This window comes from Melanotaenia boesemani, chromosome 11 (genome assembly GCF_017639745.1).
Source record: "Melanotaenia boesemani isolate fMelBoe1 chromosome 11, fMelBoe1.pri, whole genome shotgun sequence".
NCBI classification, from domain to species: Eukaryota; Metazoa; Chordata; class Actinopteri; order Atheriniformes; family Melanotaeniidae; genus Melanotaenia; species Melanotaenia boesemani.
Window position 1 is genome coordinate 17,916,539 of NC_055692.1, and position 18,324 is coordinate 17,934,862.

Below are 18,324 nucleotides of genomic sequence, written 5' to 3' on the forward strand. Positions count from 1 at the left end.
TTTTTGCAGAGGAAGTACCCAAGTACTTCCAGCTGGATTTCAGTCTAAGTGGGAGCAGTCTCCTGTTCATCAGCAACATGTTCCTTTGCAGCTGCATCAGCGTCAGTGTGTGCAACAGAGTTTTCCATAGTTAATAGTAAATCCAGTGACAGTCAAAAGAAATGTCACTGCTTATTTCAAATCAGTGCATTTACACAGTGTTTTATTGACATTTCATGGGTGTAGCCAGTGTTGCCAGGTCCACTTGTTTTTCTGTGTGTTTGCTTATTTGGGCTTGTCCTGCTTCTTTTATGAGGCCCTCCTTATTCTTTCTAAGCAGTCCACAATAAATCAGCATCTCCTGGCTGCAGATTGGGAAACATGAACACAACCATCCTTTTTTCAGGAACTAGTGCCCACAGCCGTTCCTTGGTTACCACGCCGTCCTGTCTAACACCCCTACACACACATGCATACAACTTCACCTGATAGAGTAACAGAGTGACAATATCTGAGAAGAAATAACATATATATGTATATATATATATACAGAGAGAGAGAGAGAGAGAGAGAGAGAGAGAGAGAGAGAGAGAAAGAGAGAGAGAGAGAGAGAGAGACGGATATATATATATAAAATAAAATAAAGAGTGAACAAAGAGGGCGCATTGGAAAGTTAGTTCAGACCTCAGCTGGGAGGTGACTCAAAAGCATTCTGTCGATTTTAGTATAAAATGCAGGCTCACCATGCAGCAGGCAGGTACAAAAGAAAACTTTTGTATGAGGCTTATTGGTTTTAATGTCCCAGAACAACATGAGATGAAGACAGTTTTGATTTGCTTTAAGTTTTAGCCCAGATCTTTTGGAGATGAGTTATGTATGTCTCATTATATTCAAAGTTTAAATTTTTAATTTACTTAAATTTTTTACTACGTTGACAGTCAATGTTTTGCTCCTAAAATCAATGCTAAAAGTTAGTTTAGAGCCCCGTATGTACACACACACACACACACGTATATAAGTAGTGTAGGAAGTACTGAGTTCAGCAGTACAGGTTTGGTGAACTACTTATGGAAGAAATTAATTTTATCCACTTTAAATTGAGACGAAAACGCTTATTATTGCTTTTGAAGGGACTTCAGCATTGAATTACTGAAAAACTACACAGTAAAAGTAGTTGATAATATTTGTGCAAGTAATATATGAAGTACTATATCCACTAACACGTACTGAGCTACTTATAGAAAAAAAGAGATTTAGTTAAATTTTTTTAATTTTTTTAATTAATTAGACAAAATTGTATGTTATTGCTATCTGAAAGGGATTGAAAGACAAGACAGACACACAGAGAGAAACAGAGGTGCTTTATTTTGAAATCCGGAAGTAATCATTGGTGACGGGTCGCTTTCACCATAAACTTCAGAGTAAAAGCGCACTTGACATACAACAGTGGCTGGTTTGACCATGGATACATGACTGGCAGCTGGCTTACCGCACTACGGCACAGCACACAGACAAATGACACCTCTACTGAAAGCACAGATCTCACAGATTCCAAAACTGTACACTGGACGAAAACACCTAAGATCCGGAGAGATCCAAGAGGATACAAGTCTCCGTATCCGCGGCACTTCCGGACTGTTTCCGGGTATATACGGGAAGATTGGTGTGTAACAGATCCTATTATAGGATACCCTCCGTATACACATCTATAATACATCCTAGTATGGGATATGCCGCGGAAACACATCTGTGATAGATCCTAGCATTGGATACCCTCCATATACACAACTTTAAGAAATCCTAGTGTATGGCATTCTCCTATACACGTCTCTCGCAGATCCTACGTCATATTCTCCGCATTCGTTTCTGTGACAGATCCTATAAGATATCCTCCATACATACATCTGGAACAAATCCCATAACCCACCTCATATACAACTTAATTTTGCCCTCTCTGATGACCCTCGTTCATTTTTACCCCTTTAAATGACAGTTTGTTTGAATTATTTATTTATTATTCACTATAACCGTGGCAACAGAAACTCAGACGCCGGGCTGCAGACGCGCCAGATCATGTCTGTGAGGCATTGCTATGAAAGCAGGTGCAGGGCAGCAATCATCTCCTTTCTCTCCACTGATCAGGTCTAATACAAAAGCTGCGGCCGACCGGGCTGCAGGTTCTGTGTTAGAGCCGAGACACGCCAGATCACGTCTTTGACGGGGCGTCGCTATGAAAGCAGCCTGCAGGCATTTTTAACGATTTAGGAAACTATCTGTGGACTTTGACTGTTTGAAACAAAATGACGCATCATCCTCTGGACACACACAAGCTGTAAGAGATGCACCTGCCCTCTGAAATGTTATGTTTGTGTCACGCAACTGTGGCCGACCAAGCTGCAGGTTCCGTGTCAGAGCCGGTTGTCTTGGCAACGCGTCAGAACGAGCGATATTAAATAGTCCACTCATCTGCTTCTTGCGAAAAACTTAGGATTTTAACGGTAAAAAAACGACAATAACACATAAATAATTTATTTAATATTATTATTTAATTTATTTTGTATGTGACCATGGTATAAGTGGGATAATTCCCTTCAAGGTGTCCAACGCGAACGCCTCCGCCTGGATACGTCGTCGGGCATTAGATATACATTTTAAAATACATAACAAATCTCATAACCCAACTCATACACAACTGAATTTTGCCCTCTCTGGTGACCCTCGTCCATTTTACCCCTTTAAATTACATTTTGTTTGAACGACTCATTTACTAAGTACGGAAGCGTGGAGCTGTCACCCAAATTAAAAAAAAAATCGGACCATATCACGTTATAACGTGATAAGTTTATTATAAGAACATAGCCTGTACTGTATGCAGATGTTGTTACGACCTATATTGGAGCAAAATACATTTCATGGAAAATGTACTCATCAAGCAGAAACTTTTCAGTTCTTTTTGACAATGATTAATTGTTCTACTCTGGTTTATTGTTGTACAGAAATGTGGGACAGTTATGAGAAACACGTAGGTCACCTGCCTGCACGCAGTGAGACGGGGCGTGCCTGTGTGTCTGAATTGCCACAGAGCAGGCATCCCCAACCTGGGACCTCTTGAGCCAGTGTCCTGCAGGTTTTCAGTGTGGTTTATTATTTCCAGAGAAAGTCCTAATTTACTACATGGGATTAAGTTTGACTTCATTGGAGAGATTTGATGAAGCTTGGAGGACGCTTGTTAACGTTGCACCCTTTAAGTAGACAGGACCACGTCTTTGTGTCGGCAACTTATTTCTCCCAGTCCCAGCGGTGCATAAAGCCTTTATAATTTTCATTTTTATTGTCAGGAGACAACATGTTATTAACTGAAAGCAGCGCGCACACTCTATTGCCACTCAGACACATGCACGCACCGTCTCACTGCGTGCAGGCAGGTGACGCACCGTGTTGCTTATAACGGTCTTGTGTACAAGAATAAACCCGGTCTGCACCAGCTTCTTAACGACCCATTATTTGAGTCAGGTGTGCTGCAGTATGGACATACTGAAAACCTGCAGGACACTGGCTCAAGAGGTCCCAAGTTGGGGATGCCTGCTCTGTGGCAATTCAGACACACAGGCACGCCCCGTCTCACTGTGCGCAGGCAGGTGACCTACGTGTTTCTCATCCTGGTATTTTCCACAGCGATGTTATGGCATCATGGACCCACCAGGGGGTGCTAATACTGATTTCTTTGCTTGTGTTATTGTATTATTTCTGAATATCAACATGTTGATTTAGATGTCAATTACGAACTTGTTTCACACCGAAAAATAAAATAAAATAAAATAAAATAAAATAAAAAAAAAATCTTGGTGTTCCCATGTGGTCCCAAAGCTCCATAATATAACTCTCCATGAGAAGGTCACGAGAAGAAGCATGTATTACTACATAAAAACAGAGGTGGAAAGTAACAAAGTAACATATTTACTCAAATTACTGCATCTAGAACGTATGGATCTTCTGAACTCTTTTCCAAAAATAAAAACAAACTGTCTCTAAAACTCAACATCGGCCTTCCAGCCACAGCTTCCGGCCTTTGTTGTTCAGAGTGAAGAGAGCGCAGATTGGCGCTACAAACTTTGAAAATCCTCCCCTGCTCAAGCTGAGCAAGCGCTTTACAGTCTAATGTTTTAGTATTCACTTGGCAAAATATTCTGTGGGGCATGGCACTTTATTTATTTTCTTATATCGCCAGTCACTGTTTGTTAATTTAGACAACTGACTATTTATGTTTGTGATATAAAGAAAAAAGAGCACAGTTTTGTTATTAAAGAATTGCTCAACATTTTCAGCATCATGGTTACTTTGATTTGGTTTTATTTTCTCTCTTTTACTGTAGTGTTTTAAAAGTTTATTAAAAACAGTGTTGGATTGGATTTATGACTCTTCTTTTGTTTACATCAAGTAATTTAAAGTAACTAAGTAACTTTTAATCGATTAAATTTAGTACTTTTAACTTTTACTTGAGTCGATCTTTGGCGTGTACTATAACTTTTACTTGAGTAGAATTTAAGCAAAGTAAAGATACTTTAGCTTAATTACAATTTTTCAGTACTTTTTCCACTCCTGCATAGAAAATGCTAATGACATAAATTCACTTTTTTTCTTTTTTGCTAATCTTTTGCACATGTCTACCTCACAACAGTTTATGTAGCACACTGCACATTTATGTACATATGATAAAAAAAAAAACTAAGTAAATTTTCTATCTTTATGTTTATCTTCTATCTAGTATGGCATTCAGTGCAGACGGCAAAGTAAGAATTTCATTGTTCAGGGAAACTTGTTTCCTTACTGGGAAAATGACAATAAACACTTTGAATCTTGAGGACATCTAAGAAGTGGACCAGTGGAGCTGTGGACTGTTGTGATTTGTTCAGGTTTGCCAACAACACTGGGTTTACTACTGCTTTTAAGGACAATGTGCTGGAACCAACATTCCACAACAGTCCCAGCAAACCAGCCACTCACCCTCCCCCAGCAGTACAGGAGATGTGGCCTCTTTGAAGCTGCTCACCTCTAAAGGTCCTCCCACCCCCACCAACACCTCTTTGTCCTGAAGAGAGGGAAACAAAATGTCTTCAAGAGCCTACTTATACTTGGAGCCATATTCCAGCACTAGGGTAGAAATAGGGGGCTTATGTCCTGTAAAAACTGTTTGTGTTCTGTTTTGTTTGTGTGTGTGTGTGTGTGTTCTTTTTTCACTTTTATTGTTTTTGCTAATCCCAAGACAAATTCATTGTATGTGCGAAATTACTTGGCAATAAAGACCTATTCTGATTTTGAAATTGTTTATTAGTCAGAGTTGCTGAGTAAAAATAAGAAAATGACTTGAAGTAGCCATGAAGTTGACTTCAGTCATCAACATGCTGACAGTCACTGAGTTGTCCAGTGGGTTTATTTACTAAGAGATAATTCTTTTTCTTTTTTATTTCTCCTGTGAGCTAGTACCTGGTCACTGTTATGCTACATTCATGATATGTCTTTTTGATTTGGTTATCATTTAAGAAGTCTTGATGACTAGCAATTCTGTTTTTGTTTTTTATTATTTATTTATTTTTTTTTTATTTTTGTAAAAGTTTGAGGAGATTTTCTGGTGTGTTTATGTACAAGTGTAACAGTTTGTTGTCTGGTGATGTTGTGGATTGAGGGTCGTTGATTCTGTCTGTGATGTTTTTGTCTTCTTTCTTCTTTCCTTTTTGCTTCTCTTTGCTGTCTTCCTTCTTTTTCTGTCCCTCCGGTCAGGTCCAGCAAGATTACATAGATTCCGCGATTCAAAGTAAATAAATAAATGAATCAGATTATGAAGAGGAGCCTTACCTATAAGCCTTCCCTTGGCAGAGCTAATTTGTTCAGGATGATACATCAACCAGATTATCATTTTGCTGCTATGATGGACAGGACAAGTTAAAAAAAACAACAAAAAAAAAAAACAAAAAAAAAAACTGTGTCATCATCAACTTTGTGTAGAATTAATGGTGGACAGTTAAGAAAAATTGAAAATATGGTTTGTTACATATTTTTGGAGAAACAACAAATCTTATTCCAAAATCATTTAAAAAATGGCAAAAAATTTGATCTTTAAGTTATTAATACTGTTTTAGACTAAACATATCCTTGACCTTAAATGCATCTCAGTGATGACAGTGGAACAACAATGCTTAGTTTCCTCCCTAATTCTTGAAAACTTAACCTTAGTCTTGGTATCACAACAGCCAAAGATTCTTTTCAGTGGAGGTATGTTAAGTTATTAGTCCTAGCTGGGAAGTTTGTTCTCTGCGTGTAACCCATAGTGTTGTTTATGTTCTATTTTTTTTTTTTATATAATTCATTATTTTTACATCATCACCCCAAAACAAATTAATTTTTTGTGCAAACTTGTTTGGCAATAAAGACACATTCTTATTCTGAAACAGTTTATTTTGCTGAGATGCTGAATAAAAATAAGTAGGGGAGACCGGGGATGGTTGTAACACTTTTTGCTGCAACACCTGTAACTCATTGAATTTTTGAGCTACAGTTCTCAAACTCTTATATGAAATACCCACATTTCTTCACTACAAAATGCACCAATTCAAAAATCTGCAAGAACATCACAGACATCGTATGTTAATGTCAAACACATGGTTGTCCTTTGTTACAACCTACCCCACTACCGGGTATGGTTGTAACACATACTGGGGAGGGTTGTAACAACTGGACAAAAGAAGCCTAAACAGATGCCACAACATATAATATGCTTCAAAAATGGATTTATTGAAAAGAAAAAAAAAGATCCCAAACAAAATCTTTCCTCTTTAACTGACAACAGCTCAAACATTCAATGTTCAATGTTTAACTTGAATTAATGTGACTTTGTGTGTGAATAAGCCTACTTGAACAAACTTTCATAACAGGACTATGGCTGCTTAATGATAACTCTGCACTTGTGTAAAAAGATTCAGGTGTGATATTGAGCTTACATACTTTTTGCATATAAAAAACAAAGAAAAAAGAAAACAGGGCTTGTTTGTACATATTTTGTTTGACTATGTTCTTAATCTTAATCACAATATTGACAAATGAAAGTTGGTAACCCTGGAATGCAAGCTTGGTGGCCCCATAGACTACATTGGGTACATTTTACCCAAACCTCCTTTGGCCTTGAACTGCAAGATGGCTCCATGTAAATAATACAAATATTCCCATCATCCAAGGTCTCAGAATCTTCAGCATTGCCTTTCAGCGTTATTATGCTTTTTTTTAAAAAAAAAAAAAAAGCCGCCACACATCTCTCTTTCTTTTTTCCATTGCCTAGACATGCTTTAAAAATAATAAAATAAAAAAAAACAACTTACTTTTATGAATGGGGATGTTGTAACACTGTTAACATAAATGTTACAACCCACCCCAACCCTGTCAGCCAATGTTTAGGTAGCTGTGTTAGCATAGTGATTTGAAATTAGCAAGGGGGGAATGCATCACATTTTGCCTAAAAGACAGCTTTTTCATTTACTGTAAGCCATATGGTTTTATTTTAAGTTGCATAAGTACTAAACTAAATTAAGTGTTGGTAAAAAAAAATTACTTTCTTATCCCAAAATCAGTTTTTAGTCAATAAAATCAGCATGCATGTGTTTTCAGCCTTGTTCACTGCCATGTGAGATTGAGAAGGAAGTGGGCAAACACTGGAATGATCATCTGACTCCTGTCTCATTCTTGATTGGTGAAAATAGTGGCGTTTCAACTCTCCCCATGTTACAACCATCCCCCGTCTCCCCTATCCAGTCAACAACCAAGTAATCAGCTTTGTTTGTTAGAAGATAATAATCTCCTGCTTAAACAATTGAAAATAAAATATACAGAACATAAACTGTATAGCAAGGGGATCAAGTATTAAGTGATATTCAATGAGACCAGTAAGTAAATTAAATCTAGGAGATATACATAAACATATATGAAAAATCCAGGTGTGCATATGCATATACATTTATACATTTAACCATCAGTTAAAGTAAAGTGAGGAAAGAGTCATCTCAATGAAATAAGAATTTTCCCAAAGTAAACTTAGTTTTTAAGGCTTTTGAGTTCTCAAGACCACTGAGGTTGGAGCTGTATTGAAAAAGATCTTGTGGAAACTGTGAAGTCCGGCTTGCTGTCAGCCCTTTTCCTTTTATGAATGTGAAATTTCCCTGAGCAACTACTAACAGCAGGTCGCCGCTCACTCTCCTGTGAGATCCTGCTCAACTGTCGCACATCGTATGACGTCATCGATCAGCGCCAATGTAGTTCTGCGCTGCGCTTCTCTTCATTGTCGTGTTTTCAATTACAGTTCACGTCAATAAATTGTAAAAGTATTCTTCGGACAACGCAAACGACTCTTCTTCGCCCAGACTCAGAGGACACGGAGATAAGTGCCGATGCCAACGGACGATTAATACTTTAATTCTCACATTTGGCGCCCAGCTGGAGCTAGTAGCAGAGCCTGCCGTCCAGTCACATCGGACATTATGTGGAAGTAAGTTGATACTCATTCTTTTAGGCCTTTAAATTGTTTAAGTTGTTATAGATAGTGAGTTACTTAAGTTTAGCTTCCCAGACAAACTTACTGTTATACCCATGTCAGTGAAACTGCAGTAACTTTATTTGAAACTAAGATGTTTCGCTAGCTTTTATGGGTTCATTCATCGACCATTGGCCATTGTTGCGACACGTCCACGTGATCGCCATCTTGGTCCTGGCAAGTAAGCTTCTCATTAAATGAATACAAGTGAACGGTTGTTTCATTTAAACGGGATTAAATATAAAACGTTTGTACATTTTTGTGTGTGTGTTTTAATATTTATTTTATGGTTGAATCAGTTAAAACTGTTTCTTAATTGTTCAATAACCACTGACAGACAATCGAGTGCTTATTGGGATTAAAGTAAGTTAAAAACATAATGGGTGGACAAAATTACTGTCAAAAGTAAAGGTAAAACCGGGAGTAAATTTGGGTGGCTTCTTTTTTTTTTTTTTTTTTCGTTTGTTTTTTTTTCCTGTGTAACACAATAGATATTTATATTATAATTCTCTGGTTTAAAAGGTGTCCCTATATAAAGTAGTAAAGCCTAATTTGTTGTACATCAGTACATCCATATTTTTTATTATAATGTAGATAAAAATGGCACAGAATGTAGATTTTACTCAGTATTTTGATAGCCATTGTCATTTTAAAACACCAAACAACAAAAACTAACACGATCACCTGAGACCTGCGTTTGTAACTAGAAGAGACTAATGATGGAATTAAGCTTTGTTCAAATCCTGCATATTTACATTATAAATGTATATTAATATACATTGTGCCTTTTTAAGAAAAATAAATTCAAAATCAATAGTAGAAACAAACGTTCCCGATCCCATGCTAAGGCTGCAGGTCAGTGTAGAAATAGGATTTACATGCTTTGGTTTCTGTAAGGATTTTGTTCTAATTTTCACAATCAATACCTAAAATGTTGCACAACATATCTGAACATGTTTCAGGGCATTGTGCAGTGTACACCAAGACATGGACAAGATGGCGAAACTGGACGTGACTAAAGCGCTGGAGAACTGGAGGTCAACTGGTGGTGGTAGCAGTAACAGAGGAGCTGTGGAACCACACACTTCACAGCATTTTCCTACAGCCAGTCTGTAAGCTGTTTACTAAACCTTCTTGTTATTGTTGTTGCTTATATGGGAAAATATTGCATGTTTACTGGTGAGTTATCAGTCTGAAGTTCCCTTAGATAAAATGTGTCCACAACCACACAGAAACAACTTATTTTAGAATTATTAACCACTGTAATGAGGTGTAGATTTATTTATTGATCTTCTTACTCTTTTTACAGAAAGTTTCTAGAACTGTCAGCATGATGAGGATCGCGAGGAGACCAGAATGCCTGTACACCCTGAGGTGGTTGGATATGTACACATCAAAAACACTATTTTAAGCAGCTCAGTACAACTATGCTTGGTAGAGAAAACTGTTACTTGGTAAAATGTTTTCTGTATGTTGTGCAATGAGCAGTATGTATCTAAGTGTGTGTGTATAAATATATAGCTTACAGGTAGTACAGAATTATTAAAGTACAGAATGCAAGTATGACGGCTACGTCCCACAATGCACCACATGGGATGACGTGCTTTCCCAAGTTCTCTTAATTGTTTGATCAACACCATCTTGTCCTTTTTGTCTTTTGTTGACAGCAGTGAAATTAATGTTCATGCAAAGAAAATGTTTTTCTGAAGTGGTTTAAACAATAAGGGACTAAAGATGGAAATTAGCTTTGCTAAAGTCATTCATAATTACATTATAAATGTATATTAATATGCAAAAAAAATCTATAGAAACAATCCTTGTTCCCTTCAGTGACTTAGAAACATGGGATTCATATGTTTTGATTTCTGCAATGATGTTCCAATGTTTACAATCAAAAACTGACATGTAGGAAAACACACTTGTAAATGTTTCAGGGTGTGTGCAGAGCACACCTGAAAGTTGGCAAGGTGATGGAGAAAGTGGTTGAACTGACTGAAGCTGTGGAGAACAGATTGGCTGCAGGAGCAGTAACATCAGCGACTCTGCAGCAGATTCCTACAACCCATCTGTAAGTTATTCACTAAGCCTTTATTGTTGTTTTCATAGATTTGAGTAAAACAGATCTAACGTGCATCTTCATACACTGTTACTACTGTTACAACCTGGGATCCACCCCCACCTGGAGGCTTTGAACATTCAGAGCCACTGTGATAAATATCCACACATTGTCCCTATTTTAGAAAAAATGGTAAGGCTGTATGTTAAACTTTATGGAGCCACTGCCTTAGTCAAAATATGTCTGCAAACACAGGCACAAACAAAAAACAGCTGTACAAGCCGCTGTAATGTGGTGTTTCAAAAGTTTGTCAAAATATTTTTCTCACATGATCTAAATTTAATGTGTTTGTGATATTGGCTGTTTTAGCGTGAGGTAAAAAGGATCCACAGGAGTCTGGAGGATGGGCACAAATACAGAGGAAATGAGAGGTAAGACATCTAATACCATTTAGTAGTCTGTAAGTTGATTACAAGATATGTATTTTCTATGCAGCATCACCTTCAGTAGTTATATATTCATCAGATCAGACTAATGATGCTTTAGTGCATCTTAAATTGACTCAGATAAAAAAAAATAATTGCACTTTGATTTTACATATTCACTAACGAATTTTCAGAGTAGATTTAGTATTTGTCATGTTTCATGTTGCTTTGTTGTGTTTTCTGTGATGTAATCTGCAGGTTCACGTCTGAGCACAACTCCGGTGGCACAAATTCAATGTTGTGGACAATTGCAGATGAAGAGGAATGTGACACCTCTTTGATCAGAAGTAAGTAATGACTCTAAAACTTGTTTAAGGTTACTTCTAAAAATAATGCTTATCTCTCCAAAGAAAGACAATTTGTTGAAAAGATCTTTCACATATTAATGTGTCACTTTTTGTGTTTGTAGGAGCAACAGATACTTTGAGAACATCAGGAGGGAATCTAAGTTGTCAGAAGACAAAGTGGAAGAGGATCAGAGGGCCAAAGCTCTCAACAACCGAAGACATAGAGTGAGTTGAATCACTTATAGATTTGTTTATTTTTAAGATCCTTTAGAATGCATCGGATTTGTGATTTGCTTTTGTATCACATTCCAGTGTTGTAGTCAGCAGTTTTATCTCTGGATACAACAGTGTTGTGAAATGTGTTGTATGAACTGTGCATAAAGATGAACTCTCTGGCAGTGCAGAGGCAGTAAAAATGTTTTATGTTAATTTTTTAATGTATACATTTAAAGTGTTCTCATTGACCTATAAATGTCATTCTCCATTGAGAGTAATATCTAATGTTTTCTGTTAAAGCTTTTCAATTCACGCCGATCTGCTGCTCGCTCATCTTAACCAAGAAGGAGTACAGATACCTGGAACGGGCGCCTGCATGCATGATGAGCGACGAGGAGACGGACACTGAAGACAAAGACGTGTGGAAAGCATGTCCACCTGAATGGAGGGCAACAAGACTCACGGACATGTTAGAAAGGTGTCAGCACCACCTCGTTGACCTACAAAAGATGTCCTCCAGGATGGTGCACCGGAGAGCGCCCAGTGGTGTATAGAGCCAGAGGCAGCCGCTGAGAGGAATCAGATTCATTTATTTGAAATAAAACTGTGTGCTTTAATTAAGAAAAAAAGAAAAACATTGGTCTGTTTTTCATGTCTGACATGTTTTCATTCAGCTATGCAGTTTTGTAGATGCACCTGATTTATTAGACTGCTTCATTCTATTCTGTTCCCACTGTTCAGTTAATAATGCTGATATTCTTTATACAGTTTAATCTGACAATGTAATTTTATAAATGCTTGCTGAAACAGTAACGTTTAATTTGGTCAAATGATTTGTACAACATGATGATGGTACACAAACCAAGATTAAAGACTGTCACATTATAACTATGATTGTGATGTTTGAAACTGACTGGGTGATTTTAATGCCTGCTAAGATCTTAAAAGATAAGAACTTAGTACTTTTACATGAAAGGTTACATGCCAAACCATATAATTAATGAAGAGAACCATTAAATCAGACATATTGAAAAAATGAAAAATCCACGAATATCCCGCGGGCATCCGTCAGGGATGTTCAACGTATTTCCCGTGATCTGTGAACATGATCTGCCAATGATGCGGTCAGTTTCCGAGGCGATCTAAAATTGGATCCGCGAGGGATCACACGAACACGCATCTTGTGGATACCTCGCGGGTGAAAATCCGGGTTTTTGGATCTTTAGTGGTCCGGATCCGGAGAGAGCTAAGAATAGGATATGTGAGGGATGCGGCGGGGATTTCCCCGTATCTTGTCCGTATTTGAGACAGTTACGGGCAGATAGCGGCATCGGATCGCTCCGTATCTTGGTACTTTTCGTCCAGTGGTAAGTTTCATCTTACTGTGACCAATATTAACTGAACCAGAGGCAACAGAAGGCCCAATTTATGCTTCACGTTTGTAAAACATAGTCCTCAAATGACTTACCTTTGCCATCTTGCCTCAAAACTTTGCAAGATAAAACCACATTTAGTTCATAAAAAAAAAAAAAAGTTTTTCATTGTCCGTTGGTAGCAGTTTCACGTCCATAAATCCCATTTTTCTGCCCATTTGCATGAGCTTTGACGCACAAAGAGAAATATTGGTTCTTTTTCTTTCTCCTTAAGTGCCAGAAATAAAATCTCTTCATTTTAATAAATCTCTCCTGATTGTTTACATGAGACGTACTGCTGCAGCAGGACAAGATATGGAGGAAGAGGCGGAAGGGGGGGGTTTGGGGGGACACGCAATAAAAAAAAATTGACAGCATTAATTAAGTAATGCATTAATGCTATAATAACACATTAACGTGCCCATCCCTATTGCACTCAAAATTACACTAAATATCACTCCTGCAGCTTTAGAAGTGTCCTCTTTTTTAAACTTGTGGTCTGGAACAATGATGGCCATGGACCGCACACTTCTTTGAAACTAGGGAAGCCAGCTTTTCCATCAGTGTTGTCCTCGGCAGTCGGTTAATCCAATTCCACTTCCTGACACCAAGATAGGTGAAGTAAATTATTTGTTAATTATCAAATAGACCTTAAATGAATGAGTCACTAGCCAAATGGATTGTCTGTTTTATTCATCAGGAAGCAAACATTTAAAAGATTCTTTTCATATCATCTAATACCAGCCTAAAGAGTTTCTCTTTCCCATATAATTTAAACTTAAAATAATAATAATAAATCTTTATTTGTATAGCACTTTTAAAAAACAAGGTTTACAAAGTGCTGAACAGCACACAGCAAAGTAAGGTAATAAAATCAACAAAGAAAACACACATGTATGAGTGACATTTTGAAAATAAATTAAGTAAATAAAAATGTTATAAAAAGCCAGTCGATAAAAGTGTGTTTTAAGAAGTGACTTAAAAGAATAAATTGATGGTGATGGAGAAAGCTCGGTCACCTCTGGTCTTGAGTTTTGACCCTGGCACAGCTTAAAAGGACCTGTCTGAGGATTTAAGGCTGCGGAGAGGCTAGTAGGGTGTCAAAGAATTAAAATGATGCTCTCTCCTCTATCAGAGGCTAAAAGAAGGTCATTAGAGACTTTGAGGAGAGCTGTTTCAGTGCTGAATTTGAAGTGCTTCTTTATCTTTGTTTGTTTAGAAAATACTACATCCAAACAATCCCTACCTTTTCTCAGTATTTAGTGACTTTCCCATCAAAATAATCAATGGATCTTCAGTTGTAAATAATTTAAGACATGACATTTTCTTTAAACTACATATAACAGCTAATGGAACAAATTAAAATAACTTATTTAGGCCAGGAACAATCTCCAACCACTCCAAATCGGCCAAAGCTTTTTGTCTGAGATATTTCTCCAAGCAAAAGATGGCTATGGGGTCAGTATCCACATCAAACTTATTGGCAAAAAGGTGGTCCTGTTCAAGCAGCCACTGCAGGTCTCCAGCGCCATATACACATACTGACCTGACATGGTTGCCTTTACACTCTGGGTACACAGCCCCCATTGAATCCTCTGACCCCTCATGCCACTGCCACTTTACCAGCCGAGCAATTGCATTTACATCCGACATGTCATATTTACGGTTGGGCCACTTAGAGCCAGGAACACCAGGGACTCGTTGAATGGTTGCCCAGAGATGCTCATCAGGACTGTAAGTGTCTTTGGACCACTCTATCAGTGCACGTATTCGATGGTCTTTCAACACACTGCGGACATATCCTCGGCTAACCACAATGTAGGCACTTCCTGACATAATGGGCAGATTGAAAGGAGGTGGATCCTTTGTTTCTTTTGTCGTCTGAAAACATTAAAGAAGCAAATCAGCATGATGTTGATTGGTCATTAATTCAGTCTGAACAAAACGTTTGTGTAATGACCATTAGTCCATCAATCCACATTATCTATAGTCTCCAAAAGACTTACCTGGATTCCTCCATTAATGATCTGATGAACATATGACACTCTCCACTTCTTTTCTGGAGGCATGCTTTCAGACTCCAAGCTGTTCCCGCCCCTCAGGGTGCGCAGCATTCTTACCATCTCCAAGTTGGTTTTCAGAGGGAAGTCCTGACCACAAAGGTTGATAAAGTATTTCCACTTTGTGCTGGCATTATAGAGATCAGCCATGCAATTAAGGTCAGCTTGGACACGTGGCCAGCCAGCATAGACCACATTCTCAGCCTGGCTGACTAGGAAGACATTGGGGAAACAGGAGGCAATAGCACTGATGGCAGAGGAGACTGAAGCTTCTGATTTTTTGTCCACATGAACACAATAAATATTCTGAGGGGCATAAATCGCCCGCAGTACTCGTTCAAAGTTCTGCACCTAAAAATTATAAAAAAAATTGAATTAAATTGTTGATATATTATGTATATATTTTAAAATGTCATTGCTTTACATGTAGATGCATTAAAAGGGGCATTCCCACCAAGAGTACAGTTAAATGATAACTGAAACAATTGTTGCTGCACATTTTCAGTCTCATACGAGACATAATTAGTGGATCTTTTTTTCTATAATGCAACACAACAAAGTCTTTCATTAGATCTATACAACTCTGAAACATAAAAGACCAGTCATTATCATGTGTGTTGTGTTTCCAAACTGATAAACACACTTGTTTCAGAAGCACACAGAACATATGTTATGTGACATACGACACCTTTCTGTAAAATGTTTAATTTTCCTCTTTAATTAATGACAACAGTAAATCCTTTAGACTTACTGTATAGATTTAGCCTGTTTTTGTTTTTTCCCCCCTTTTAAGTTAAATGAACACTTCAGAATTTTCCTACCTTGTGATGCACAACCATAGAGTAAGCCAGAGGAAAGTCCTCCTCTTCCTTGCTTAATGGGAATGTTACATATTTCCTACTTAACTTGAAAGCCCTGTTAAATTTAAAAAAAAAAGCATATTAATACATGCTTTGTTTAATAATATTACATTACAGAAACTTTGGTCTTGATGCAACTCACCTGCAATCTTGCGTTGCATTAATATAATAGTCATCAGGGATCTGAATACTCTTGCGGAAATGTTTAGTGATAGTCAGTATTTTGGCCTGCTCTACCGCCTCCCGCTCTCCCAGCAGGATAGCTGGACAGTTGTACTCTTTTTCTGGGCTACCATCATCATCTGCATATTCTAACCAGCTGTACTCAAGGAAGCGGGCAGATGTCCAATCATTATCCAGCTGACTGACAAGAAATATCATCCACAGTGATCCCACCACAACAGTGATCCTCAGTAGCAGGACCTGCCAACCTCGTCTCAGAAACCGCATGTTTTTAAATGTGTGACTTCTGCATGTAGTCCAGTTGCAAATAGTTTAAGCCTTTATATTTAATTTTTCAGACACATTCTATAAAAAAAAAGTGTCTAAAATGATTAAATACATAAATAGAATAATAGGACACAAAGTGACTAACATGGACTTGTGTGAATTTAGAACTTATGTTAAAATGTCTGATAGATGCTTTGTCCTCTGGTGTCAGTAGAGATGGTTGTCCAAAGTTCCCTTCATTACGGAACCAGGCTAATTATTCACTCCACATGTTATAGTTCCTGAAAGGAATATGAGAAAAATAATATCAATATATCTAACCAGCAATGTTTCCATTCTTTTTAATATACATACTTTAATAAATAATAATATCAGTCAAAACATGAGTACATAACAGAATAAAGAAAGATTTTGCCAGACTAGCAATATCTTTCTAAGTTTTTTTTCTACCTTTCTGTCAACCCAGTAGTGTCAGAATTACAGACACCCATAAATTGTTAGTGCAGAATTACTAATATCTTCAAAAAGGGCAAATTAACAAAAATGAAAATAGTCTGAAAAAGCAATAATTTGCACAAGAGACATATACATATTTATCAGTCTACATGTAAGCCTGTCTTCTTGTCACTGGATTAACAAATAATTGAAAGAGCATATGAAACTATCCATTCCCTGTTCTCTGACCACAAATGGAGTGGACAGTGGTTCAAAGGAATTTTGACTTCTTAAAAATATTAGCTTGAACACCCCATCTTAAAAACCACGTATGTAAAAACATACACATTTATTCTAAATATCTTATTATATATACAAATCCAAAGAGTATCAAAGTAATTTAATTGCTCATTTTCCTGGATATTGCATAAATGGATGAGACAAAAGAAGAAACAAAACATTTTTTTATCAGCTTAGTGCAATACAACAAAAGAAAATAAATAAGTACAAAGGCAGACAATATCCTAAAATAGATTGACATTCACAGACAAGAGACAGACAGACTTCTGACATAATAAGTTAATGTTTGTGTCATAACTGAAATTCCAGACTCTATAAAGATAAGCCGCATTACAAAACCAGCTGGGCCAGTTTTTCAACCAACAATTACAATGTCACAAAAAAGGTACACAAATAACTATTTATTCCTTCAATTTCTTTAAATTTGAATAAATTCTTATGCAAACCTTTGTTTTTTCTTCTCTTGTCTGTTGTTTTGTGTGCACTATAATTGATTATTTAATGACTAAACAGGAATTAAAGAGAAAAGTCACTTCAAAACACAAAAGAAATTAAAGAAATCTATTTTGTTACAGAATTATGTTACAGGAGTTAAGAATTCTTTAAGAAAAAAAACTGTGACGGTACAAGTGAAAAAGTCAAATGAATGAATCAATAAGATGAGTGTAAAAAAAGATGTAGCTAAAGAAAGAAGCCATTTGTAGTATAAACATATAGTGCAATGTATGAAGCGTGTGGTAAAAACGTGTGATATCACATAGTTGGTAAATAAACAGCAGAACATAGAAACAGCTCTTACCTGCTGTCAGAGCAAAGTCGTCTATAAATCTGTTCTCCTTAGTTTGCTTGGGTGCCTTTGGGTGTTTAATACATAGCTGACATACACCAACTGGTGTTACACACCTTTGGTATGTTAAAAAGAGCAGCTGAAAATTGCTGTACTTCCTGTCAGCATTTTTCCAGAATAAGGGTTTACCTGTTGAAGATTGCAATTCACACACACCCTTACACAATACAATACCCTAACTTATCCTGTATTTCATATTTGTATCTATGTGAATCTTGGTTTTTAGTATTGTTTTTACTGTATGTAGTTTTAAAATTTTTCAATTGTACTAGTCCCATGGCCAGTGTATGCATTAAAATTGTGTTCCAAATGTGCACTAACTAATGTATATTATGAATGACAATAAAAGTGGTTATTCTATT

The 18,324-nt window shown here is 37.0% G+C and overlaps 1 protein-coding gene and 1 long non-coding RNA gene across 5 annotated transcripts; one reads left to right on the top strand and one right to left on the bottom strand.

The window, feature by feature from the left end:
• Positions 1–8,223: 8,223 nt before the first annotated feature.
• LOC121649415 lies at positions 8,224–12,547 on the top strand. Of its 4 annotated transcripts, XR_006012118.1 has the most exons (8): positions 8,224–8,509; positions 9,517–9,666; positions 9,864–9,928; positions 10,489–10,622; positions 10,980–11,041; positions 11,294–11,382; positions 11,505–11,607; positions 11,899–12,547. It is a non-coding gene; the product is annotated as an uncharacterized LOC121649415 (long non-coding RNA). The 4 variants fall into 4 exon arrangements; XR_006012115.1 differs by having other exon boundaries at positions 9,864–10,622; XR_006012116.1 differs by having other exon boundaries at positions 9,517–9,591; positions 9,864–10,622.
• A 450-nt stretch (positions 12,548–12,997) lies between these two features.
• LOC121649413 (beta-1,3-galactosyl-O-glycosyl-glycoprotein beta-1,6-N-acetylglucosaminyltransferase-like) lies at positions 12,998–18,092 on the bottom strand. The gene is made up of 5 exons (XM_042000234.1): positions 17,915–18,092; positions 16,073–16,661; positions 15,892–15,985; positions 15,017–15,421; positions 12,998–14,891 (listed from the first exon to the last, which is right to left on the bottom strand). Exons 2-5 carry the CDS (start codon positions 16,378–16,380, stop codon positions 14,370–14,372), a joined length of 1,329 nt encoding a protein of 442 aa, XP_041856168.1. The 5' UTR covers positions 16,381–16,661; positions 17,915–18,092; the 3' UTR covers positions 12,998–14,369.
• Between the last annotated feature and the right edge of the window lie 232 nt (positions 18,093–18,324).